This window comes from Meriones unguiculatus, chromosome 8 (genome assembly GCF_030254825.1).
Source record: "Meriones unguiculatus strain TT.TT164.6M chromosome 8, Bangor_MerUng_6.1, whole genome shotgun sequence".
NCBI lineage: Eukaryota > Metazoa > Chordata > Mammalia > Rodentia > Muridae > Meriones > Meriones unguiculatus.
Window position 1 is genome coordinate 19,537,872 of NC_083356.1, and position 27,124 is coordinate 19,564,995.

At 49.6% G+C, this 27,124-nt stretch overlaps 2 protein-coding genes across 2 annotated transcripts in view; both read right to left on the reverse strand.

The window, feature by feature from the left end:
- Positions 1 to 1,859: 1,859 nt before the first annotated feature.
- Ccdc134 (coiled-coil domain containing 134) lies at positions 1,860 to 14,118 on the reverse strand. Its single transcript, XM_021646505.2, has 7 exons — positions 13,978 to 14,118; positions 12,384 to 12,502; positions 11,049 to 11,170; positions 10,781 to 10,865; positions 8,078 to 8,259; positions 7,748 to 7,819; positions 1,860 to 3,231 (listed from the first exon to the last, which is right to left on the reverse strand). Exons 2-7 carry the CDS (start codon positions 12,484 to 12,486, stop codon positions 3,106 to 3,108), a joined length of 690 nt encoding a protein of 229 aa, XP_021502180.2. The 5' UTR covers positions 12,487 to 12,502; positions 13,978 to 14,118; the 3' UTR covers positions 1,860 to 3,105.
- A 974-nt stretch (positions 14,119 to 15,092) lies between these two features.
- The window catches only part of Mei1 (meiotic double-stranded break formation protein 1), a 59,033-nt gene continuing 47,001 nt past the window's right edge, over positions 15,093 to 27,124 (reverse strand). The window contains exons 23-31 of the mRNA XM_060388957.1: positions 25,849 to 25,959; positions 25,419 to 25,579; positions 23,148 to 23,229; positions 22,812 to 22,987; positions 17,440 to 17,521; positions 16,913 to 17,019; positions 15,931 to 16,062; positions 15,665 to 15,777; positions 15,093 to 15,224 (exon numbers count right to left, since the gene is read on the reverse strand). Coding sequence (XP_060244940.1) covers positions 15,179 to 15,224; positions 15,665 to 15,777; positions 15,931 to 16,062; positions 16,913 to 17,019; positions 17,440 to 17,521; positions 22,812 to 22,987; positions 23,148 to 23,229; positions 25,419 to 25,579; positions 25,849 to 25,959 — 1,010 coding nt within the window. The 3' untranslated portion in view covers positions 15,093 to 15,178. The remainder of the gene's footprint in view (positions 15,225 to 15,664; positions 15,778 to 15,930; positions 16,063 to 16,912; positions 17,020 to 17,439; positions 17,522 to 22,811; positions 22,988 to 23,147; positions 23,230 to 25,418; positions 25,580 to 25,848; positions 25,960 to 27,124) is intronic.

Here is a 27,124-nt window from a genome sequence, read left to right on the forward strand (position 1 = left end):
GGTGCCCTCCCTCAGGTGTTCTGTTTGTTTTCTAAAGTCACCCACTCACCCACTGGCCACTTTTTTGAGACTGTGTCTCCCTGTGTCGCCTTGGCTCTTCTGGAGCTTGTTATGTAGACCAGGCTAACTTCAAACTCATGCAGATCTCCCAGCCTCCTAAGTGCTAGACTGTTCTGTGCCTGCGTAAGACTCCAAGGTGAAATTCCCAGAACAAGTGCTCACAACAACCAACACTGCAGCAAACGCAAGGAGAGAGGAGGCCAGCAAGAGAGCTGTTTATTTCTTTGAAGGTTGCAGATGGAAATCCTTGGGCTCTTTTGAGGAAGCGAGAATGAAATCCAAGATAGACGCTGAGATTACAGAGGGGAAAGCCCAAGAAAAAGTTGCCAGATGGAATAGACATGAAGGGAGGCCTGGGCCTGTCTCTTAGGCCCTGAATACAAGAGCACTAAGCAAGTCAGTCAGATTAAAAAAAAAAAAAAAAATTATCAGAGAAGGCAAGTTGCCACCCAAGTCAGTTAAATCCTCTGGTGACAGGGCCTTTTTCATAGGTACTTATTCTATTCTCTCAGATGCCTGAGCATTCTGGGATGGAGACCTCAAGGAGATCCTGATGACAATAGCCTAGGCTAGTTCCAAAATGGTCTTCCCATCACATGGAGCTGCTTCCCTCAACACTTAAAAAAATAAAATAAAATAAAATAAAAAATACACACACACACACACACACTTGGGCACACTTGGGCTTAGCTGTTAAGGCTAGGCATGAACCAAAAATAACATAATGTTTTGCCTGCATGCATGTATGTATACCTTAAATTTGACCAAGGTCAGAAAAGAGCATCAGATCCCCTGGAACTGGAGTTAAGGATGGTTGTAGCTATCATGTTGGTCCTTTGAATAGAAGAGAACTCAGGTCCACTGCAAGAACAAGGGCTCTTAACTGCTGAGTGTTTTCTCCAGACTCTCATCACCTTCATAGTTCTCTGGCTCAAATTATAAAAATCCTGGGCTCAGTTGTTAAAGGTTAGGCTCACAGTTAAAACATCAAAATTCCTGCTGCTGGCCAGATGTGGTGCTGTCTCCGCAAATGGAGGTAGACAAAATACTGCTGATGACAGAGCACACAGAAGTCTCTCCATAGTCCAAGCTAGAACTTTACTTCTTTAGCCTGTTCCTGTAAAAACGACAGGTACAGCATGCACACTCCTTTAATCCCAGCACTCAGGAGGCAGAGGCAGGCAGAGCAGAGTTCAAGGCCAGCCTGGTCTATAGGGTGAGTTCCAGGATATCAGGGACTACACAGTGAAACCCCACCTTGAGGGGAACAAAAAACAACAAAAAGACAGGTCCACAGCTAAGATGGCCTCTAAAGAATTTCTCTAGAAATGTTTCCTTCAATTAAGGGAGGAAGCATTTTCCTTGCAAAGCCAGCAACTACAGCCTCTCTCAAAGATGAAGGGAACATCGAGGAGCTCCGGGCCCTAGTCCCACAAGTACTAAGACATATTCAATACGTGATGGGGTAGATCCCGTCCTTTTCATAGGCCAGTAAGTCACAAACTCTAGTGTTATCATCATCTCATATAAACCTCACAGGAATCAGCTTCGTCGTGGACAGGGCTGGAAATGCAGCCCAGCTCTTGGGCCAGCTGTGCAGCTCTTCGGCCCAACGGGAGAGACAAAACATTTCTGACTGGAAAACTTCTCCAACCCTCCTCCCAACTACTTCTCATCCCCTTACTTTTCCTGGATGACTGTTGGGAGGCAGGCTAGTGAGAACCTTCCATTAAACCGGCCCCTCACCCACACCTGGCTTCCCTCTGCTAGCCTGGCCAGGGGAAAAGACAAACAAGTAGTTTAGTGCTTGGCAGAGGGTTCAGACATCGTCACATTTATTTTACCAAGGAAGGCACAGCATGGGGAAGGCAGAGAGGCAGATACAGGCCAGGTCAGTCAGGCTAAGACTCAGGTCTCACTTGAACACTGTCAGCAGTAAGTGTTCTTGAAGGTAGGGGTATAGCTGGAGGGGGGGTGGGAGGGATGATGTATCTCCACACCTGTAGGCAATACTTTGTGGCTTGGCAAGATCAAAGAGGTGGCGCTGTAATTTCAATGGAGCCAAAGCAGCTACCTGCCTTGAGAGTCAGAAACCAGGCTGCCCTCTGAGGGCCTAACTTTCCACAGCTTCCTGCCCTGTGGCCTCAGGACTCTGCTTGAACCCTGAACTGGGAAGCCCACTGTCTGATCAATCCAGCTATAGTAGCCCCATTACAAAGCACAGCCTCCTGCAACCTGTCCCCCACAGCCTCTCCCCACACAGAGGCAGGATCTTTTAGCAGCAGAGAGAACAAGTTGATTGTCCCCTGAACCAGCTCAATGACTGTCCCCAGTTATCTGAGAATAGAGGTCATGTCCTTGTAACATCTCCTTGAAATAAATACCCTCCCAGGACACCTCTGGGTTCTCTCCCCAAACTGGTCCCTTATGAAGGGCAGCAGTAAGAGGGCTAGACCAAGCTCTTGCTTCTCTGCACTGCAGAGGCTGGGGGCTCCCTCTTGATGAGAGAGAAATGTACTCCAGGCTGGTTCTGGCATAGCTCCTGCTGCCCCTACAGCCTCCTCAGCAGCCTTGGTGAGGGCAGAGTTGCTGGCTTTTAGTGTTGCTCTGCAGAGAGCTAGACCGGTGAACAGGCAGCCCAGGAACACAGTGAGGCGAGCTGCAAGCATGGCACCTTCACCTGTAACCCAGAGCCTGGTCCTGCTGCTTCCTCAGGAAGGGCAGCAGCTGGCCGGCAGCCCTCACCAAGGGGATCCAGGCCAGGAGTTCCTTCAACCAGCCTCCCCCAAGCAGCTTGCCTGCATGGTCCTGTCTGTGGAACAGTGTCCTCTCAAGGCCCCCTTGGTGTGCCCTAAGATCCTGGAAGCTCCGTCTTTTTGGCCAGGTCTCAGTTGTGGCCTCTGAGGACCCAGCAAACGTAGGGTCCCCATCTGGAAGTGGCTGGTGCTCACCAAGGTGCTTGATGCTGCTACACCACAGCTACACAGCTACTGCCTCTTCTGACCGGCCTCTTGCTGGCCTCTTAGGCCCCACACTGCTCCGGGGCTACAATTCAGACTGTGATCTTGAGATTCTTGGGCCTTTTCGGAGCTCTTTCCGCTTCTCCTCCTTCTTCCGGCGTTTTTCTTCTTCCCTCAAAGCCTTCTGGAAAGGGTCATTGCTAGGAATGAACTGAGATAAGCAGAGAAATCTGATTTAGTCGATGGGTAGCAAAGAGTTTCCTCTGAGCTAAATCTCAGACTGTAAGATAAGAAGGTTCCTGGAGAAGGCCCTATCTTCAGGGAGCCCCACACAAGGAACCAGATGAAAGGGCTCAGGAAACCTGCTGCCTGAATCATGACATAATCAGGAGCTTGATAAGCAAACAGGGAAGATAGGAGAGTCCCAGCACAGGGGACAGAAGCCAACCAAGGTGTGATCTGGGAAACAAATACTCTCTTCCAGGAAGAGAGAGCAGGGTGGTTCCTGGGTTACCTGTCTGACACACCCTTCAGGAAGGAAGCTAGGAGTCCTAGGCCACAGGTGCTGCCACTCTGGGGCATACAGGAACAAAGCGGCAAGAAGTGAGATGGGAATGCCAGCAGGGAGAGATGTGCAGGAGGTAACAATTTGAGGGCAACTTCAACTTCAATCCCAGGCCCTGACTCTTCTCCCCCTATGCTTTCCCGAAGTCTAACCTAACCCATAGTTTCTGTTGGTCTCTATGGCCAACTATCAAACCTGTATCTCAGTGTCTATTTGTCTCTGTAACCAACAGTTCCCATGGCTACGTTGTGGCAGGCCTTTGTACATGCTGTGGCCTAGGTCCAGAATGCTCTTTCCAGCCCTGTCCACTGGGTCTCATCCACTCCAACGCTACTCCCACTGCCCTGGGGACCTCTTCTATGGCCGCCTCCTCACTGGTGCCCTCTTTTTGATTTTGTACTGACTGATTCTTGTGCTTCTCCTTTGAGGCCCTCCACTCTGTGCCGTCACCCAAGACAGCATGTTTCATGAAGATGGAATGTTGGTATAGGGGGTTGTGGTCCGCTATGTCCCAAGCACAGAGCCCAAATGCTGCTCAACAGCATTCCGTGCACATTTTTGACGAAATGAATGGATGGGCTTGTTAGAATAGTAAACAGAAAGTATTCAAAATTCAGGTTCTCAAATATGTTCCTTTTTTTATATTCTTAGGACAAAACTGTGACCAAGGTAGGAGTCAAAAACAAGCTAAGAGTGCCACCTTGTGGCATACCCTACTTGCCACATCGTCCATGCTTCTGGTTAAAGAGAGATCCCAAGAGTGGTCCAGAGACAAAAATGGTGTGTTCAAGTCACACAGCGGAATGCTCAACCAACTAGGACTAATCCAACCAGGCCTCGCAACCACCTCCCAGATAGCTACCAATCTTCTCTTTCTCTCTCTCTCTCTCTCTGTCTCTGTCTCTCTCTCTCTCTCCACCTGCGTCTGCCTCCTCAAATGCTGGGACTACCCAGTCTTATCTCTTAAAGAAGAGACTCTTCTCACTGAGGCTGCTGTAGGTGGAGAGGTCCACGTTGAATATAAAAAAAGAGGGCAGGCTGGGGACCCTTTGTATATTATGTGTAAAGCCTTGGGTCAAGGCCCAGTGTAGGGGGTTAAGTGGGTAAACCATCAGGACCATCCCCAGATAACAAGAAGGAAATTATGTTGCTCCGATGGTCATGTCCAAGAGCATAGTATGGCAACATTACACTTGTGACTCACTCTCCTGCCTGACAGAAGCATATATGATGGCAGGTGAGAGGAGCCTACTTGCAGAAATTAAACGTCTCCCTAGATGCCCCGTGTGGTGAGGAAGAAGGACTGCAAGGCCCAGGGAGCCTCTGTGTGCACTGACTAGGTCCACCTAGACTCAGGGTCTTGCCCAGGAATGCCGCTCAGAGTTGATTCCAGCAAGCAGCCTTGAAGGGTGTACCATTTGGAAAGAGAAGCCACCACCTTGATGGGGAACACCATTTCCTCTACCCTAGCGGCATGAAACAGGCACTGGCTCAAAAGGAACCTCAGAGGTTCTGCTAGCAGTCAGGCATGGTCCCCTGTGGTTCAGCTGGGTTAGAAACAAAGGTGCTACATAGAAAGCAGTTAACATTGCAGGTGTGGCCATGCACGGTGGTGGGGTGGCGTAGGCTTGCAATTCCAGAACCTGAGGGTAAATGCAAGAGGTTCAAGGATTGAGGCTATCCTGGGCTACAAGAGACTGTCTCAAAACAAGCGAGGAAACAATAGAGAAACTCAGGGAAAGAGCTGCGGGCCTGGTTGCTGTCTTTTAAAAGCCATGTGTCTAAAGTTGGCTCTTGACTGGCAGCTGGAAACCAGTCTTAATCAGTAAGAGTGGTTCACTGTTCTCAAGTGTCTGTGAAATCGATGCGGTTTATGATACGTTTCCTCCCAGCAGCCGTAGTTTGGGTACTATAAGATTCGGAGGACTCATGTAACCAGGTTCCAGTAAAAACCCAGGCTCTGGGCCTCCAGTGAGGGGGCAAAGGAAGCTCACACATGTTGCAGCTGGTTGCTGGGGGAATTAAACATGTCTCCTGTGACCACTGGGAGAGAACGCTGAAAGCTGCTGTCCCTGGATTTTGTCAAGGCTGGTGTCAAATTCCAGGGCTCAGCTGATCTTCCCAGTCAACCTCCCAAATGGCTGGAATTACCTGTGTGCTACCACAACTGCCTAACAGGTCTCTATGATCGTGTAAAAATTCCCTTATCCCACTCCCATCTGAACCTTCTGAGAGAGGGAGGTAACTACAGAAAAGAGAAACTATGGGTGTCGGGATGGGACACATGAATAATTCAGCAGTAACTTAAGCACCTGGAGATGCCTTAAGACTCTAGAAGACTCAGAAAAAAACACAGTGGCAGGTTCCACTGTCGCTGGTGTGTGATTCTCATCCACATGACGGGGAAACTCACACAGACACAGTCAATACTGAGCCATTCTCCTGTGACCCACACCATCAAGGGCAGCGAGCTTCTCAGAGTACTACGTACACACACAGGATGGTACAGCCTTGTTCTACTCACCCTTTTATTCCTAAATTCTGAGCAGCCTTGGATTATACCACACTAGACAACTGAGGAGAAAATTCTGCACTTAAATATACTCAGGACTTGGGCAAACGATGTACGGATGACTTAAGAGTGTAAAGTGAAAGAGTGGAAGAGAAGGGGCCACAGGAATGTCTATCTGGTGGATGACTATTGCTTTGGGCCATCTATTGCTTCCTATAATTATTAACAAATACGGTCAGTGAGATTGGCAGGTAAAAATCTAAATTTCTGGTGGATGGAATGGATAATGCATCAATTTTAGGTGATACTCTGATGGCTCTAAGTGAGGCATTCTAGTCCCCCTAAGACTTAAGTCACATGTGGTTGAGCCAGGGACTCCGAAGAACATGATGACGGCAGTCAGTACTGCTGGCTGACCTCATCCTGGTCAGAACAGCCGGGTGAGGTGGCTGGTGCCTGAGATCCCAGCATACAGAAGGAAGGCAAAAGCAGGAATGTGGGAAGCTGAAGGTCAACCTGGGTTACAGAGTCAGACTGTCTCAAAACTCAAACCAACAATCAAAAAACAATGCAGATGACTGCAGCCTCAAAAAATGACATGAAACAAACTGAATGCAGTTGGACATTGCCTCAGTCAGATTAATCAGGCAGGAGGCTGTGGGTCAAGCAATCTCTGATGGTGTGGGACACCTTCCTATGTTCCCGCTCAGTACACTAATACTGCAAAGTCCAGGCTAAAACTGCCTTGAAACAAAATTCCCTACATCCCCACAGTGGCTTCTTGCTCTGGCCTCCTAGGCGTGGGTTACAGGCAAGTCCCTTCTAACAATTCTTTACCCAGGCCATTTTTGCAGAAAGACTGATCTTAAGGGATGAGGCATCTTCCCCTGGACAAAGCATGAACCTGCTTAATCCACCATGAAGAAGGATGGAATGCAAACCCGCTGCACGCGCAGCACCTGCCTGACCCTTCCATGTACAGAACAAGGGGATCCAAGACGGTAAGCCCAAGTCCAGCTACTCCTGCAGCATTGACAACTGTCTATGACCTGCCGGCATCTATACAGTAGCAGGCACCACCTCAGACCTGTCACAGGCTCAACACCCCTCTCCACACAGGCGTCAGCTGTGATCTGAAGAGTCCTAGCTTCCCAGACATAGGAGGGGCCTTTCCTTCCCGTCCTTCTTGACCCTGTGCTGCTCCCTCTGATCCCTTCCTCGTTGTATGTGTCTCCATCTGTCTTCTAAAACCGCAGCTGTTGGCCCTGGAGCCAGTTTTAGAACTCCAGATTAAAGGCATGTGTAGGAGTGAGAACAGAACACCAGCCTACCTGTATCAGAGGCTCAAAGCAGGGAAGAACATGAGCTGGCCCTACCTGGTCACGCTGACACTCACACCTTGGGGTACACATTGTGCAATGAGATGAAGACGTTCATAGACTCACGAATTTCCCCTAATCTCCACTCCACCCCCGAGCCGTGGGGTACATTCAGAGAGGAACAGTGACTCCCTGAAACCGTCAGTGACTTAATGGTTTCTGGACTGTCTGGTTCTGAGTCTAAAGCTCTCACTGCCTACCCCAGGCCTTAGGCCTGCAGACTCAGCCTCCCATGCCCAGACACAAACAGTCACAGGCCCCAGCAGCTCACCTCTGTCCGGTCTATTTTAAATGGGTTCTGGAAGTCAGAGTCCTTCTCAGTGATCCCCAGCTCCTGGGCCATCTGTGGATGAAAAAGCCTGTCAACCCCTTTTGCCCCTGATTACCAGAGTGCCACTCCCACCATGAAGGGACTTAAGCCTCACAGCCTGGGCAGTGTAGGCCAGAAACAATCCCGAGACCCTCCAAGTCAGCAGAGCCCCTTGAAATTAGGCCTCTATGACTCCAAGTGCCTAACACTCACAGAAAACAGAACTGTGGATAACTGACAGGGCCAACCACAGACTGATGTGAGGTTCCTCACCCTCTTACCAGTCCTTACCAGGTTGAGGATGGGTGAGTGGGGTCCCTGGTCAAAGACACCTGTCTGATTGCAGAAGCTGATGCCCCAGCGGATGAGGTGGTTCCAGTTGGAGTTATGATCGAAGTAGTGGTGTACAATCTTTGGGAAGCGCAGCACCACATCGCCGAAGAAGGCTGTGTTCTCCACCACGTGGGAGAAAGCTGGCGAGAAGGTCTGAGTGAGTCAGCTGGCTGGCCCCAGACCTCCCCCAGGAATGGAAGCGTCTAAATCCACTAATCAGAGGCGGGAATGGCAGCCATTGCTCACCGCATGTGCACTGTGCACTAGGTCTTATGACCTGCTAGCAGACTTCTTTCTGGGGAGGGATAGCCGCCGTTCCTGTTCTACAGATTATGATGCTTGGGGGGTTGCTTTGTTTGTTGTTGGATTTTTTTTTCAACTTGACATAAGCTAGAGTCATTGGGAAAAGGGAACCTCAGTCAGGGAATTGCGTGCATCAGACGGGCCTGTGGACATATTCTTGATAGATTAACGTTGGGAGGCCCCGAGCCTCCTGTGGAGTGGGCCACCCTGAGGAAGAGGGCTGAGGAAATCGTGCAGAACAAGCCAGTAGGCAGCGTCCCTCCACGGTCTATGTGCCAGTTCCTATCGTGGCTGCCCTCAATTATGCACTTTAATCTCTAAGCAAAAAAAAAAAAAAAAAAAAAAAAAGAAACCCTTTCCTTCCCAGGTTGTTTTTGTTCAAGGTGTTTAACCACAGGAACAGGAAGCAAACCAGAACACAGCTAGGAAACTGAGGCTTAGTAGCTAATGTGTCAAACCCAACCTGCAAACCTGAGGTGTGTGTTAACTTACAACTTATGGCTTACAAGACTCATTTGTGGAAATCAGGCAAGCTGTACATTGGGCAGAAGACCTGTACAGGTCTCAGGAGTTCAAGGCCATCCTTAGCTAGAGGCTTGGTGCCAGCCTGGGATACATAAACAAGGGTATTCCCTCATTCTGGTAAAGACTCATTTACTTTGAGAGTCAGAGGTGGGCACTATTTTGTACAAGCGTGGCACCCAGTGTCCAAAGCTATGCCAGTGTTAACTATCTGTACAGGGTCATTTCTGTCAGGACAGCCAGCAAAAAGGTCAGACTTGCACTGTTTCTGTTTACTGTTTCTTTTAAAAATATACTTTTCAGTTGAGCAGTGGTAGCACATGCTTTTAATCCTAGCGCCCAGGAGGCAGAGGCAAGAGGATCTCTGAGTTCAAGGGCACCCTGGTATGTATGTGTGTGTGTGTGTTGGGATTACAGGTGTGTGCAGCCATAACTAGCTTTAATTTTCTGTTAAGTATTTTTTCTCTCTCTCTTTTGATAGTGTCTTTATGTGACCAAAGACTAATTTAAGCCTCATTATGTAGCTCAGGTTGGCCCTGAATTCATGATCTTTTTTCTAAAAGCTAGTATTATAGGTGTGTGCCACCACTTCTGGCTTATTTTGAAATCATCTAGATTTATTTACTACAACATAAAATTCTTTCACCCTGCTCCCTCTGATGCCATCATCTTACGCCACTATAGCTAAACCAGGAAGTTCATATCAATGCAGTATCTTACCTACAGCTATCTGACATTGAGTTGGTCAGTTCTCCCACTAAGGTCCTTCCCCTAATGAGGTCAACAGGTCAGTTTACACTGGGGTTAGCGCATTCACTCTAGTGACAAGTCCCCCTAGATGGAATCTTCACTCCTAGAGCACACACCCAGACAGCCCTGCCCAGCACTGGCGGGCATCACAGGAAGGCAAGCCAAACCCAAAGATCTGCCAGGCTGGCACGTGGGCTGTGGACCTCTGGACTTCAGAAAAATCCTGAGGCTCAAGGAATTTTAAGAGTCAGTTTGGTTCAGAGAGGAGAGCCAAGGCAAATAACGTGTTCTCTTTCAACAGGCCTGAGGGGTGCCACCTGTAAGGCGCCATTATTCACCCACAGGAGCTGCTCCCCCTGCTCCCTCCTGTCTGCGTCTCTGAGAACTGTCACTGCTAAACTGTGACTGGTTAGGCCAGGCCCTTAATCCCACTCCCACCGCTCCGGAGGCCGAGGCGGCAGATCTCAATGCGCTTGAGGCCAGCCTGGTCTACAGAGCAAGTTCTGAAACAGCCAAGCTTACATAGTAGAGAAAAAACGAAAATGTGATAGTAGTAGGCATGAGGAAGGGCTAGCATTAGAGAGGAGTTCTTGCAAGAGGGGACAGAGGGACATTTCCCGTCGTCCTGTTTTCCCACTTCTCTGAAAAGAGATTTAAGGAGTTTGGGGCCTTTACCATGGTAGCAAAGAGTGTTGGTAATCACACTCTCTCTCAGCTTTTTGACAGGCCTCGGTCATTCCTCCTTCAAACACGAACAATCCCCATTTGCCTTCCCAAAAAGTGATCCACTAGCTCTGCCATGCCCCCTCAAGTGGTGGCGGGCAGAGACTCTTCTCTGGCTTCCCTGTCTAAGTAGAGGACAACATAAAGAAATATGTGCTTTACGGCTAAAGGACAGAGAAACTGGTTCTAAAGCCCAGAAATGTTTAGAGAGCCACAGCCAGGCCCTTATACACCCTAGGCCAACTACTCAGGGCTCTTCTCCTGGGGATATTCCACAGGTACAGGAGTGACAAGAACAGAGGAGGAGCAGCTGGAGAACAGCAGGGTGGTAGGGAGCAGAGCGTAGTGTTGGGGAGGCCATACCATCCTTCAGCTTCTCGTCCTGGGGGAAGGGCCCATCTGGGAGCACAGCAGCAGCAGTGAGCGCTGTCCGGGAGTCCTCCAGCACCTGAAGGAACCCCATCTCGGCTAAGTGGCTTTGTGGAGACCCTCACAACCTAGCTCCAGCCCCATTTACCTGAATCCCCCTCCAGCTCTTTTACTCATTAAACACTGTCCCCTCGGAGAACGCCTACTCATCCAGCAATGCTCAGAGCCCTGTCCTGCTGCGAGCTTCCCTGTTCCCACACACCTTAAAGAGTCCCTTAAGCATGACATCGAGGATCTTGTACTGCTGGTGGATGTCGTTCAGCTGTGCCAGGTTCTTCAGTGCCACCAACTGCTCTCGCCGCTTCACCTCAAACATCTTCTTGTCTGAGCAATATTAAGTTAAGGGGCTAGCACAAAAACCCTACTTGGACAATACAAAGGACCTGCCTCAGAGGGCCCATTCCTAACCTGTGCTGCTAAAAAGGCTTGGATGGCCGTGGCTGAAATGCCCCTGGGAAGGGATGGACAGGTTCTACAATGGAAGAACTTGTCTGGGAAGGATACAGGTTCTACAATGTACCATTTGTCCAGAGCTCAGAAACGCCACATACAGAAAAGAGGACAAGCCCAGACACCTCCAAGACCTGACACCTGCCCTCTCTTTCCTGTCTTTCTGTCATCTCTTCCCATCATTCATTGCTCTAGAACCTCCAGCGATCTGCTTAAACTATAACACGCCCCCACCATTCTCCTGGAGTTTCTATTCTCAAGACAGCCGCTCAGAAGCTCCATAGTATAGTGCTTCTCCCAGGACCTCCTGTATCCATCAGAGCCTCAGAGAACAAAGTCCACTTGTTTGGATGTTGTGGTGATTTAAATGAGAATGGCCCCCATAGGCTTATATTAAATGTTTAGTGCCCAGTTTCTTGGGCCCTTTGGGAAAGATAAGGAGTAGAGCCTCATTGGAGGAAGTAAGCGTGGCCTTCTTAGAGCTGTATTACTGGGGATGGACACTAGACCCAGTCTCTCTGCCTTCCGCCTACAGATCTGGATGTAAGCTCTCAGCTCATCCAGCAGGGCGGCTGGCTTCCTGGCTGCTGCCATGCTTCCCACCATGACGATCAAGGACTCACCCTCTGCAACTGTAAGCCAGCTCCCAATCAAACGCTTTCTTTTATCAGGAGCAACAGAACGGTAACTACTATCCATCCTTTCTCCTCCTGGCTGCATGTTGCCTCGAAACCAGGGATGCTCTCGTGTCATCTTTGTGTTGCCAAGGCCCGGCTCAGAGGACCAGCATCAGATAAGCTAGTGATCCAAAGTTTTGGAGGTGCTGCCTGAGGGTCTTCCCAGCCAGGTACCTACCTCTGCACATCTGAGAGATGAGCCTAAACTTCAGTTAACATCTGGGGGCGGGGGGGGGGGGACGAACTGAAGAAAACTGACTTGCTCACAGTCTAGCCACAGCTTGTCTCTTTCTTCCTCCTGTTCTTACCAGCTCTGTCTGCTGGTCCCTGGAATTCCCCCAAGGAGAGATCTCATTTACCAGCCCTTCAAAGACAGCTCATTCACCCCGCCCAAGCCCCCAAAGAGATACAAATCTTGAGGCTTGGGTCGACAGTGGTCTTTAAGGTGCCTGTGACTTCTGTGCCAGGGAGCAGGATGGCAAAGAAGGCTGCCAGGAACTGAAGAAGGTCCATATCTGACACTCTGGAGCTAGAGGCATAACACAAAGGTGGCGAGTGAGTTCACTGAAAAAGCAACTTCCCCAGACGTGGTCCAGCCTCGATACCAAGAATCCAGATTTGGGGAAGCCCTGAAGCTCTAGCCAGGGCTGGTGACTAGCAAGCACACGATATAGGTCTCTGGGATTGCAGGAGAAAGAGAGGAGGAGACTTTGACAATGCTTAGGGCACTGGGGCTAGAGCTCTAGGCTGGAGTCTTGACCACATCTGCCTTTGTTACTGGGCAAGTGTCCCAGGGTTAGGAGGTCCCTTTCCTGATGCAGAGAGGCACATCTGGATATGTAAGGGGCTGGCCAATGGCATTCCTATCAAATCCCTGTTCTAGCCTCCTAGTGGGGGTATCAGCCAAGGAATCTCGGGCAGTGAGAAAGTTAAGACTTGCGTGGCTTCCCTCCCTCTCCAACTTCTGACATCAGCCGGGACACAGTGGCCACCTAGCCTGGCTGAATCACAGAGCTCCAGGTTTAGTGAAAGGCCCTGTCTCAACAAATAGGGTAGAGAACAATTAAGGATGATATCTGGTCTTGTCCTCTGGCCTCCACACGCACAGGGTGTACACACATAAACACACTTTTTTTTTTTAAAGGACAAGAGGGATTTGATCAACTTAATCATTAATATGTGTGGGCCAGGTGTACTGGCTTGTGACTTTAATCTCAACACTTGGAAGGCTGAAGAATTTCCTTAAGTTTGAGACTAATCTAGGCTTTAGACCTTGTGTAAAACTTCAAAACGGATAGAATGGGGTGGAAAATATCAGTCAAAGGAGGCCTCATACTCAGATGATACCCAGTTTCACTACTGTGGAAACTGAGGGACAAAAGAAGTGTCTTGTCAGAATCTCACAGCTGTTCCTAGACTGAGCCAAAAGTCAGAACACTGTCCCTTCTTTAAATAAGCACAGGGCTCCTCATATCAAAGCTGGCCACACCCCACCCCAGAATTTGAGAGGCTCAGTGAGAGACCATTGAGAGAATCCCTGCCCCATGAAGATGGGACAGCTGAAGCCTAGAGGACTGAAGCCAAGATTATCCGGGACCCTCCACCTTCCATCTCACGCTCCAGAACCCAAGGGATCCTGAGCCAGGCCACAGCAAAACTTAGGGAGACAGAAATTTACCGGACAACCTAAGATAACTCAAGCAGGGCAAACGTGAGAAAGGAAAGAAGCGGCTCGTGGGGGCAGGTCTGGTTTGCTTTACTGTAACTCTCCTATTCGGCCTTTAACTCTCACTTCTGTCCCGAGCGTCCCCCAGCTCTCCAAGGCTTGGCAAGAGACTCTGAACGCGTCCCGCCGGGTGTTGGTTTCGTGCCTTCGGGCTTCCGAGGGGCTAGCGAGCCACTCCGGGCGTCTGAGTCCCGAAACCCGCACACAGTGCGAGAGGGGCTCCGCATTCCCCTCTTAACAAGCCTACGCTACAGCCCGGCTCCCCCGCCACCACCTACCCGGGCCGGCGGTGCAAGGAGGTGGGAGCAGCCCCTCGGCGTGCAGCTCAGCTCCCGGAAGCACCCAACTCCGGCAAAGCGCGCAACTCCAGAGCACCCGGCCGGCTGCGCCCGGAGACCCACAAACGGCCGCCCCACCCACCGCGCTGCTCCCGACCAATGAGGCGGGGCCGCGACCGCCGCGCTCCGCTGACCTCACTTCCGGTCCCGCCCCTGCAGGCCAGCGACGGTCGCTGCAGCTGTCAGCTCCGCCGTGGTCTAGGCAGCTCGACTCGCCGTTCTCGGTTCTCGGCAGTTGGAGGAAGTTAAGCTGCGCGCGGGGATTTTTACTGCTTAAAGCGAGGCAGCAAATCCCGGCCCGAAACCCTGGCTGCCCGGGCGCTCTGCGATGCCTGCCGTCCCATCTGAGTCCAAGATCCAAAGAATTTAAGGAACTAGCAGAACTTTACTTGCCCCTCCAGGCAACTAATTTCTAAGCTAGAGTTCTCCGTCTGTTCAATGTCTTCAGTTTTGCACCGGGATGGGGGCTGAGGGTGTGTCAGGACAGCTTGATCCCGAGAAGACAGGTGGAGCCACCAGTGAGAGCGCAGAGGCCCAGGCTCGGCTGACGCACAGAGATGTGGGCAGACTTGTCTGCCAGCAGCCAGCGACGGTAGAAGCTAAATGACCACTGCCCGTGTGGGTACAGAAAAGAGCTTTGAGAAGGCTGGCTTGAGCCAGGGTAGCTGAGGCAGGTTTGCTGAGTGAGGCGGACTGAGGGTTTGATTTTCTTTGCCTGAGATTTACACCTCTCCCCAAATCCACTTGAGATGAAGTGCCTCTCAAAGTTCCAACCAACCACAGGGCTTTTCTCTGCCCTCCCAGCCTCTTCATGTTCCCTATGTACAAGTTCTATAAGGCACTCACTCTGCGCATGCTCTTTACATGCTGTTAGTCTCCACTGCCTCTCCATCCTATGCTGAAACAACCCAGTGTCCAACTGACTAGCTGAGGAACAAGCTCCAGAAAGACAAGTTGAGAGTAAAAGCCCACACAGGATTGTAAACGAATTCTTTTTTTAATTTCCTGATTCCATTTCCACTATGGAGTAAAATGGCTCCAGACGAAGGACTGAGGTTGTCATTTTCCCCTCAACAATTATGTCCTGAATTTGTCTACAGGTCTCACTTCTTTCTTTTCCAGGGCCTTTATGTCCTAAGGCTCAGTCTCTGATGTGGGACAGAGAAACAGACACACCTCCAAGGCAGCTGGTATGAAACATGAGAGGAGAATAGAAGAGAAATGGAGCCAAAGGGGTGGGGGAGGGAATATCACACTTCCAGAAGCCCCAAGGGACAAGAATGCTCACATAAGCGCACAGGTGCTTCTAAAATTGGTGGCAGGGATTCCAGAATTGGGACCAAGCAGTTGCTATACAACGAAAGGAAGTGGCAGGGGTGAGAAGCATTCCTCCTCAGCACTTCACGACCTAAGGAACTGTGGCCACCTGGACAGCCCAGGCTTTACTCTCAGCTTCCTGAGGGCTGGGATTTACAGGTATGTGCTACCGTGACTGGTCTCAACCCCAGGCTTTCTTAGGGACTTACCAATCACCACCCCTCCCTTCTTGGACTGGGGAAACCATGATGCTACAGCCTTTCATGGTCTTGATGATGTTGCCCAGGCCCCCAGACGCAAGAAAGGATACAGCATGTCTTGAAGGGGTGGCTGGGTTGGAAAGGCACCGGAGCAAAGGCCCTCCAAGGAGGCCTGCAAGGTCTGGGTTGTGTTGTGGTCAGTCATGAGGCCTGTGCTCTGGACCTGTAGAGGGACAGGAAAGTCGGGCCTTCTCTCACTGTCCCCACTTCCTGTACTCTTGACTTCCCAATGGCTTCAGCGGAAAGAGCGTCCACCCCCCGCAGATGGTCTTGTGGGCCTGGCCTCAAGCTGTTGTAGCATCCCCTTTCCACTCACCTGTAGGAGGAAGCCGTGCAGAGCCTGGAGGGTATCATTTGAGAGATTTGACAGGTCAGCGAGCGCCACACCTTGCAAAATAAGACGCACCTCTTCACGAGAGAGGATGCTGCTGCTCCGGTACTGTACAAACTAGCCCAGGGATGAAAGCCCAAATGCCTATTATTAGAGAAGATGCCATTTTCGGTGGACTGCCGCGCCCAGCGCTGAGCTGGGGACACGATTCTAAAGCCCAGAACCTCGCTTTTTAAGCTCTGCATTGGTGAAAGTGGATGGTTGTCTCACAGGAGAAAAGGGCAAATGAGGTCGACTGAGATCCCGAGAGCGCTGGCCTGAGTGACTTCATCAGGCTCCCTCCTCCCCAAGCCCTGCATGGCAAACTCATGGCCAAGATGAACTGTGAATGTCCTGTAACCTCCCTGTGTGTTCTTGGCCCTACTACTCTCCCTTCATGCCCCATAACATCCTCTCCTTCTGTCTAATAACCCTTCAAGCCTGGGCAGTTCACAAAAGCAGTTACTTTCCTCTGTTTTTTCACAGTAACCTCTGATTTATTTGCAGGTGATCTTCACTGTCACCCATGAGCTTGTTCTTTTGCTGTTTATTCAACAAGAATTAGCCTGTGACAAATACTCTTATCATTCAAAATATCAACTTTAACTATTCATTTACTTGTCTTCCTCCTTTTCCAGAGTGAGGGGCCTTTGGAGGCCGAGCATGTGGCTCGTGAACATCCTCAGTACCGGGATCTGTCCTGTGGCAACAGATCTTGAACTGATTCATGGAAAAATAGGAGAAAAATGTGTCCTAAGGATAGATGTAGCTACTATAGGAAACTCCTGGGCAGGTCTCTTGTAAGGTGAAGGCCACCCACCCCTACTCTGTGAAGATTAGGGACACCTAAAATGCTGCCATGTTTTGGACCTCTTTAGCAACACCAAGCTGACATCCCAACCATAGAACTCTTCCTTTCTATACTTACCATGGTCATAAGTCTCAGAATCTCAGGCCTGAGGAAGGAATTCTCTCCAGCATCCAAGAGGGTGAACAGCAAAAACCGATTCCAGGGCTGGGAGGCCACATGGAGTGCTGCAAGAAACATTAGTCCTCAGGTGGTTAGTGCTGTTCTCCAGGAGACCCCGGAGCATGCTCAAGAGAAGCTTCTCCTATCGGCAAAAGGGCTGGGGGTGGGGGGTGCTGCTCAGCTGTAGGCAGGAAATTGGTTGGATCTGGGTTCATGAGGTCTCTTGCCTGCACTTGTACCAGCCCATATGGACACTCAGTGAAAGTCTATCCCGTGACTGTGAGAGGCAGGCAATTGCTCCTTTCGAGCGCTGTGACCACGGTTAGGTGGCTCACATGAACACTCTGGTTCTCAGTGCCCACACCCTTACAATGGGCATGACTGTCCTCCACAGTGTTGTCAAATCACTGGGGCGGTCATAGAATAGGGGCTAATTCCCTCAAATCTTGATCACAGGAAAATAAGAGACTGGGGAAGGTTTGTACCAATGTCTGGGCTCCTGGCATGCAGGTAGTTGAGCAAGGCTTCCAGACAGCCAACACAGGCTTGGGATAATAGAGGGTCTTTCTGAAAGAAAGAAAACAACACAAAAAAATGAAAACAGAAGCTGGTTCAGGATTTGTTTTTATGAGACACCATGTCATGTAGTGCAGGCTGGCCTCAAACTCTAAGATCAGGATCACGTGTGTGTGTGGGGGGGGGTTATTTAGTTTTAACATAGAAAAAGTTGTTGCCAGGGTCAGTGGCACATGCCTTTAATCCCAGCTCTCCGGGAGGCAGAGGCAGAGGCAGGTGGATCTCTGTGGATTCCAGGACAGCCAGGGCTACACAGAGGAACTCTGTCTCAAAACAAACAACCACACACACACATAAAGAAAAAGGTTTTATTTAAATTTCAGTGTTTCAGATATGGAATATAGTCCCATAGATAATCTTTAAATGCTTGTAAGAGTCATCTGTCATGTACAAAGCACAGTGCTTATATTTATAAAGTAACACCTTTTTGTGGAGCATAACTTTTGATTCTGGAAACGTCTCTCTCACTACTATTTACCTGGCTGACTGAGATCCTACTGTGTAGTTCAGGTTGGCCTCAAACTTGTGGCAACCTCCTGCTTCTACTTCCCAAGTGCTAAGATTAGGGCCACAACATGGCACCCAGCTCTAACAAACTTTTGAAAAGAGATTGATTTACTTGTGTTTTGTGTGTATAAATGTTTTGCCTGTGTGTATGTCTTTATCACCACATGTGTGCCCAGTGCCCTCAGAGGCCAGAAGTGGGTTTTGAAGGCCATATAGGCGGAGCTATAGATGGCTGTGATCTATCATGTGGCTGCAGAGAACTGTCCTCTCCAAGAGGAGCCAATGATCCTACCCACTAAGCCATCTCTCTAGCCCCTAAAGATTGATTTATTTATATTTTATATGTGTGAGTATATGTATGTATGAAAGTACACCTTGTGAATGCAGTACCCACAGAAGCCAGAAGAGGGCATTGGATCTCCAAGAACTGGAGTTACAGATGGTTGTCAGCTGCCATGTGAGTGCTGGGAGTTGAACCTGGGTCCTTTGGAAGATCAGACTTAGGACTCTTAACCACTGAGCCATCTCTCCAGCCTCATTTTTTTTTTGAACCTTTTATCAAACAAAAATTTCAACTCTAACAAAATACATGAGGGCTGCAGAGATGGCTCAGTAGTGAAGAGCACTCACTGGCTGCTCTTCTAGGGGTCTCGAGTTCAATTCCCAGCACCCACATGGCAGCTCACAACTGTCTATAACTCCAGTTTCATAGGATCCATTACCCTCACACAGATGTACAGGCAGGCAAGACACCAATGCACATAAAAATAAGTCCTTTAAAAAAAACACATGAAAGGAGGCAGAGGCAGGCAGATCTCTGTGAGTTCGAGGCCAACCTGGTCTACGAAGCGAGTCCAGGAGAGCCAAGGCTGCACAGAGGAAGCCTGTCTCGAAAAACAAAAACAAAACAAAAAACACACATGAAAAAAATTCACTGTCATCAGTCCTTAGGGAGATGCAAATTAACACTATTCTGAAATAATCGCTGCACTAAGAGCTAAAATGAAACAGACTGACAACCCTGTGAACCTCTTAGTTTTCCCTGCTCCGTGGCAGAAGAATCACCGTGATTGAAGCATGAGACCCGTGCCATTGTGGGGTTGAGAATGGAGGGATTGTCAGATACAACTTGACAAATCTCAAAGAGCTGAAAGAAGCCCCTGGGAAGAGTTCCCTTCCCACAGGGAAGCTCCCAACCTGGTCAACACTGAATTTCAGCCACGTGGGTCCAAGTGGAAACCCCAGTGACAGAGCATGTCAGAACCCCAGGTTGATTTCTAACATTACAAGACACAAGGCCACTGCTAAACTAAATAGACGGAGGGGTGAGCTCACCCAAACGTCTGACCTACAGGACTGGGAGGTGGTTAGCAGGCGGGGGTGGGGGTGGGGGAAGGCTGTTTAGATCACTGTGGTTGTGATGACTCATTACAGAGAAACAAGCAGATCAGGAACACGCCTTCTGACCTAACAATCCCACTGCTAGGTGTTCACCCAAGACGAACAAATATTTATCCACATACAAATTTGTACCACAGTAAGAGCTACTTTATTCAGAACTGGGAGTGGTGGTACATGCCTGAAACCCCATCACTGGAAGGCAGAGGCAGGAGGATTAGGAGTTCAAGGCCAGCCTAGACTACATAAGACTTTCTCAAAAAAAAAAAAAAAAAAAATTTTTTTTTTAATTGAAGAGTATAAGCACCAACAGTCTAGAAATCCAAACTTTCTATTTGTAGGTAAAGAGATAAACTGTAGGACAGCTATAAAGGGCATAGCATTTCCTAATAAAAAGAAATTACTGATACACACAATAATATCTCAAAAGCATTAAGCTAAATGATAGAAACCAGAAACACAAGTCCAATTATTATATATGAAATTCTAGGAAAAATAATAGTATAGTAGCAAACAGAAGATTAATGTTTGTAAAGGGTCATGGAGAGGACATGAGTGACACTAGGGAGTCAGAGGCAGGCAGATCTCTGAATTCGAGGCCAGCCTGGTCTACAGAGTGAGTTCCAGGCCAGCCAGGGCTACAGAGAGAAACCCTGTCTCAGGAAAAAAAAAATCTTTCAGATCCAGGAATAGCCCATTCTCACCCTAAATCCCATCAATATTGAGTCATGATGTTCAACAGCATCAATCAAAGCTGATATTTGGGAGGGGGAGGGTCTGAGAAGATGGTTCAGTTGCTAAAATGCTGACAGGATCCACAGGAAGGAGCTGGGTGTGGTAGTGTACTCTTGCAATCTCCATGAGGAGGAGGTGGAGACAAGCAGCTCCTTGGGGCTCATTGGCCAGCCAAACTATCCTAATCAGTGAGTCCCAGGCCAGTGGGAGACCCTGTCTCAGAACAAAGCGGAATAGAAACTCTGCCTCACAAACAAACAGCAACAAAACCTGGAAGTAGATGGCGCCTGAGGCATTGTGCCCTCCATACACATGAATACATATTCATGTATACTTGAACACACACACTCACACACAAACTCACACAACACACACACACACACAGAGAAATATCTGATACTTTAGTCTAATCTGCTTGTTTGTTTAGAGTCAGGGTCTCACTATGTAGCCCTGGATGTCCTAGAACTCACTGCGTAGACCAGGAGAACAAGTTGGTCTCGAACTCAGAGATCTGCCTGTGTTCCCCTACCTCCTGAGTGGTGGGGTTAAAGGCATGTGCTTCCATGCCCAACCCTTGATTCCTGGAGGAAGAAAACACAAACTTGAACCAGACTCAGTGCTCTGAGGATCTCAGTCTGATGTGGGGACGCCAAGCATCCCGAAGGCGCTGTCTGACAAAGTTCCAGTGTTCGGGACAAGCTGGACTGACCCTTCACGGCCCTTGGTAGAAATTCACTGCACAACTTTTGCTTGTATTCCTTACGATTAAAGGCCTCTCACTGAAAGCTAGAGCTAGGATACTGTAACAAAAGCCTGTGTTAATGAGAATAAAACTAACGGTAGTTCCTTGGGGAAAACAGCTATGCAGGAAATTCAAGTCTTTCATATAACCTATCACTTAGACACCTACATCTATATCATTAATAGGTGATAGTAGTAAGCAGGAGACAGAGGATCTGAGAAAAACCATTAAAGAAAAACGTAGGGAAATTCTAGGAGTTGACAAACCATAGCTGGATCATTAGGTTTTCATGTTCAGCTTTAGAAACATGGAACTAGTATGGACAAGAAGATATTTTGATTATACAATTAATGTCAAACCTTGGTACCTTCCTGAAGGCAAAGAAAAGAGAGAGCTGAGAGCTGTGACATGGCAAATGCGTGACCCCTGAAGAACCTAGAGCTTTGTATATAGATATGCCACAGGACAGGCTCCAGCAACCATCACATGGAAAAAATCCCTGGGTTGTCAAACGCCCTTCATAGGCCCTGGTGCAGAATTTCTAGGCTTAGCATGTGATGGCTACATAAACAATAATCTCCAAGAATCCTCTGGGCTATAAAATGCAAACACCTCTGGGGGAACATCTGTTTTGCCTGGCCAGGATCCGTTCTTCCTGGAAAACAATTTGACTTCGGAGAAGCACCCCTGTGCCGTGTTCTGCCTGTGTGAGCTGTGCAGAGCTGACATATATACCAGCTTCCAGGATCCACTAACCCAGGCCAGGCCGCTCAGAGCACCCCACAGCCTAGCATGGTGATCATACCCTCCACCGGGCTAAGGAGACTCGAGGCTGGGAACTTCAAGGAAAGAGTTTCTTTCCTTTAAGCATATCAGCCTGGAGCTGCTGCTCATGCAGCCTACAAGAAGAAAGCCAACAGTGGGGAGTACAGAGCTGAGCTGTGAGGAGATCTAGGCCAAGACTCTGGGACCCAGCTGTTTGAAGCCATTAGTACCCCAGACTTCTCGGTCAGAAGCCAATTCAGGCCTTGGTGGTCACTGCAGGATTTTGTTTTGTTTTGGATAGGGTCTTGTGTAGCCCAGGTTAGCCTTAGATATTCTATATTCTAAGGATAACTGTGAGGTTAACCTGAGCTGTCAGCCTCACTGGATCTGGGCACGGCTGTGAGAGATTGTCTGGATTAGGGTAACTGAGTGGGGAGACCCACTCTCAGCGTGGGCAGTGCCGTTCCCATGGTGGCCCAGATGTGGGGGTTGCAGGAGAGGATTGCTGATTTTTGCCTGCTTGCTTTTTGTCTCACTAGCCACTCCTTCTACCTTGATCACACATTTATCTGTCTCTTTGCTACCGCTGCCATCCCTCACTGACATCAGAACCCAGTTCCTTCTGCTTCCTACACCAACTGGAGAGGGGTGGCTCTTCAGAAATCCTCTAGGCTAGCAGTTCTCAACCTTCCTAATGCTGCCACCCTTTTATCCAGTTCCTCACGCTGTGCTGACCTCCAACGGTAAGGTTATTGCGCTTCTTCATAACTGTAATCTTGCTACTGTTATGAATCATAATATAAATATCTGATATGCAACCCTCAAAGGGAACTGCTGCTTTGGACCTTCAGCACCAAAATGGGCCCGCTGAGGTATCCAGCCTCATGGAGTGAGCATCTGTTGCTCCTCAGCCTCTCCAGGGTGGAATCAGAACTGTATCATGTCTGCCATTCTATCCACACTCTTCCTCTGGAGATCTCTAACTCGATGTCTGTGAACTCCTGGCCCTTCTGCCTCCACCTCCCCACTGCCAGGATTTCAGGTATGTGACACAGTGACTACTCTGCCATCTTTTCCTGTTGCCCTGAGAACAGGAGTCCCCACTGCCAGGGGCCCACTCAGCAAGAGCCTTACCTGCACCAGGAGGTTCTGGAGCCCAATGAGCAGGGATAGCACTTGTGATGTTCCCAGTGGAGCTAGGACAGCGTCCTCAGGAGCGGACAGTGGTGGACCCCCTGAGGGTACCAAGTCCACCAAGGCCGAGGAAAAGCTTTGCTGAAGGGCTGTCCGCAGGAACCGTAGGATGGCGGCTGGAAACAGGAGACTCCTGACACTCAGTTCCTCCTCCTCCTCCCCCACCTTCTACCCAGGTGGGGGAGCAGTGCTGCTAAACAATTCTGACCTAGGCGGGCGGTCCCATTTCAGAATCTATGGGAAAGGCTTTTTCCCCTCCTACTTGGTACACCGTACCTGACAGCAAGGCAGGCTTTTTCTTTGGAAAGCTGAGAGTCTTCAATAGTTGGTTCAGTTCCACAGATAACGTCTGATGGACCTGGCAGGGAAGCAGAGGAAGGGCTAAGCCTTCAGTGTTCTGGAAGCATGGGCAGAAAATGCCCTGCCCACCTCCTGTTGCACCTCATTACATTGAGACAGAGAGGTGACCCAGAGCCCTCCGAGCCTTCCTGTCAGGAGCATGAAGAGGACAGTCAAGCCTGCACCTAGAGAACTAACTTCTCTCTGAAGTCACACCCCGGCCCCCTACCCCCTACCTCCCACTCCCCACCCCAACATCAACAGCCTCCAGCTTCCTCAGGCTGGAGGGATGGCTCAGTGGTTAGGAGCATTGTCTGCTCTTCCAGGAAGCCTTCCTCAGCCTCACCTGAGGTTCAGGCTCTGTCTCTACTCCCTAACTCAGAAGACCTAGGATCCCCACAGACCAAATCAAAACTTTGGCTCCGGCCAAGAATGGTGGCTCTTGCCTTGAGAGAGGAGGACTGTGAGTCTGAGGCCAGCCTGCATTACATAGTAAATTGCTATACAAATATAAAGAAAGACATGCTGGCTGTGCTGCTTGTGTGGCCTTGGGGAAGTCACTATGCCCCTCTCCACCTGCCTAGCTACTGTCTAGCTTTCTTCATCTATGAAGCAAAGCCAGTGCTTCCTGCTTTCCCTCTCTCCAGATTTATTTTGGAGACTGGTTCAGGAGCAGCGAAAGTAAACATGCACCTCGTGTCCAAACTGAGCAGCTAGAAGGGACGACAGGTTCAAAGCCGGCCTGTTCTGCTCACCTCCACCAGGAGCTGTCAGAGGGCAGGAATTACTACTCTGTTTGGCTCTTAGTCTTGCACAAAGAAATTCCTTAAACATCCCAGACTGGGTTAGGATGCAGCAGAGCCTAGAGCAGGTTGTTGGCTGGGTACACGCTGATGGCCAGGCAAAGTCAGGAAGGAGGAAAGGAGGGGAAAGCTTCTACCAGGCTCATGGCCACGGAAGTGTAAGTGGTCCAGGCTTCTCACAGAGAAAGATAGGGAATGTTTCTGTTCTGAATCAAACATGTCACCCTAACCTACAAAATCACTCACGTTCAGGAGGTAGAGGCAAGAGGATGGCCAGTGTTAAAGGCCAGAATCAGTCACACAGCAAACTGAGGCCAGTCTGAGCCCCATGACACCCTATCTCAAAAAAAAAAAAAAAAACCCCAAACCAAAACCAAATAAGCATGGTTATACATGCCTTTAATCCCACCATTCCAGTGGCAGAGCTAGGCAGATCCCTGTGAGGTGGAGACCAACCCGACCTACACAGCAAGTTCCAGGGCTACCTAGAGGAGCCCTGTCTCCGTAAATAAATAAAAACAAACAAAAATCAACCCTACACAACACCCTGCAGGGTCTGCCCCAGCACATAACTGCTACAGGTTGTCACCACCGTAGGAGCCAAAACGGATCTCCCTCCTAACTGATGACCTGTGTGGCCATCACTAGGCTGGCGGCGCTGACACGCTGTGCTTGGACTATGGAGGCTCAGGGATGGTCTGTCCTCGAGCAGCAGCTAGTCTCGGGCAAGAGACGCTTGAACATGAAACAGCCAAGAGCGGAGCTCACAAAGGGCATTGGGATGACAAGGTCCTACAGAAAGGAAAAAGGTTCTCTGTGTGTCTGTCCAATGCTGTCGTGTTCCCCGCCCCAACCTCCAGCAGTGACAATGACAGCTGATGACATGTGGCCCTTTGCGTCTTGCCGCTGGGCACGACAGGGTCACAGCTGGCTCCTGCTTTCGTGTCTAAACCGATCTAGCTGCTCACAACCTCATTCTAGCCACGCAGACCAGATCACCCCTAAATATATGTCCCATGTCCTAAAACTGTGCATTTTAATGCCCTTGCCCACACTGTACTCTCCGCCCCGTAGCACCTTTGCCCACCACCTTTGTCAAGCACAGTCCCACGTGAAGGCTCTGCTTAGCAATCACACTCCTTAAAAGGCAGGGCAAACGTGATAGTCCTTTTGTGTTTCTCTGTGCCAAGAATACAACCTGACGTGTAGGTGTTCTGCTTATATTTAAACCCTATCAACAACCCTGACTCCCCCGCTTCCCACTTCGAAGGTAAGAACACTGAAATTCAGAACAGTTGCCAGGGTCACATATCTAAGAGGCCACAGAACTGCGAGCGGAGCCCAGGCGTTCTGCCACTGCTTCCAGCGCATCTCATGTTCCAAAGACAAGGCACTAGATACGAACCTGCAAATTGCCTTCGTGCTGCTGCGTGGAGAAGGAGGCAGTGAGCAGCCAGGCTGAGCACAGCAGAGAAGTCCTAGGAGAGCCTGCTTCTGTCCAGGTGAGGGCCAGCATCTTCTCCAGAAGCTCAATCAAGGCTGTGCTGCTGAGCAGTACAGCAGCAGCTGCAAGGAGGAGAGACAGGGAAGAGGCTTGGCATCCAGCTTGGTTCTTCTATGGCGCTGAGAACCCACTAGGGTTCAGAGCACATAGAAACAAACAAACAGATCACCGAGGCGACCTAAGGAGCCTTGTACTTTGAAGAATAACAGACTATCAGAATCAGGAGCCTCTATCACCGTCAGCCACACACAAACTCCTAGAATTTTTTTAAGAAGAGAAACTGTAGAACCCCTGGTACTGGCCTCTGCCGTGGCTGCCTGGGCCCCTGTACCTCTCTTCTGGCTACTGGGTGTGGTCCGGTGAAGACTCCAGTACAAGAAGTTGAAGGAGGGCTGCAGGATGTCCACCTCTGCAGGGCTGCACTTCCCACACAGCTTGCTCACTGCGAGAAACCAGAGTCACAGCTGGCCGAGGACACGGCACCCCACAGGTTAAGCACTCTTCCACCTCACACAGATGCCGGCCCACCGCTGGCTGATTTCAGAGGCCAGTCTCAGGGAGAACACAGGCATTGTTCCACAGCCAACGGAAAGAAAGGAGGTGACAAAACTAAAGGTACGTTTGTTCATGCCTTCACCCTGTACAAGCCACATCAAGCCACCCACAGCCAAATGGCAACCTGAACACACTGTTATAAGTTCACTTATCAAGGGAATCCTCACTGTGCATATGTCTGCCTGCTACCTTAGCGATGGTCCTCGTTCGCTAAGCTCTTCCAGCCTCTTAATTATCCCAGCAATTGAGCACCGGCCGCGTTCCCAAGGTAATTCTGTGATGCAGCACTGGTAATTCCCTAGACTTGCCACCCTCTCCCCTCCACTCCTTCTTCCTTCCACCCTCCCTCTCTGGTTCTCAAGACAAGATCTCATGTATCCTGGACTAGTCTTGAATTCACTGTGACACTGATGACAGTATTAACACCTTTGACCCTCCTGCTTCTGCCTTCCCAGTGCCGGAGTACAGGCACACACCTCCCCGCCAGGCTTTTCTTTTCTAAAAAAGCCTTGCTATATAGTCCCAGTTGACCTTGAATTTATAGCCTTCCTGCCTCATCTCTAGATTATAGGCAGAAACCATAACATCTGGGGTGTTCTCTTTCCTACATCGCTGCTTTCTGACTAAAGCAACTCCAAATCAGCCACCAAAATTTAGACTGGAGACTCCAGTGTTGTAGCCTTTCATGAGCTGCCTATGCTGGGATAGCACTGCTCTTCCTCATCTTTCTCCTCTTCCTCCTGTTTCCCTTCCTCTTCCTCCTCCTTCTAGACAGGATCTCTCTACATAGCCACAGCTGTCCTGGAACTCATGATGTAGACCAGGCTGGTCTTGAACTCACAGAGATCCTCCTGACCCTGCTTCCTAAGCGCTGGGATTAAAAGCATGTGCCACTAAACCTGGTTAGGACTGTTCAACGATGCTGCTACCTTTGAGTCACCCTTGTTCTTAATTCCAGTAAATTCACTGGCTGAACGGGGATGGAATCCTTTCTGTGGTCAGATAGCTTCCTATCTGAGCGGAATACAGACGTTTCCTTACATTCTCCCAGA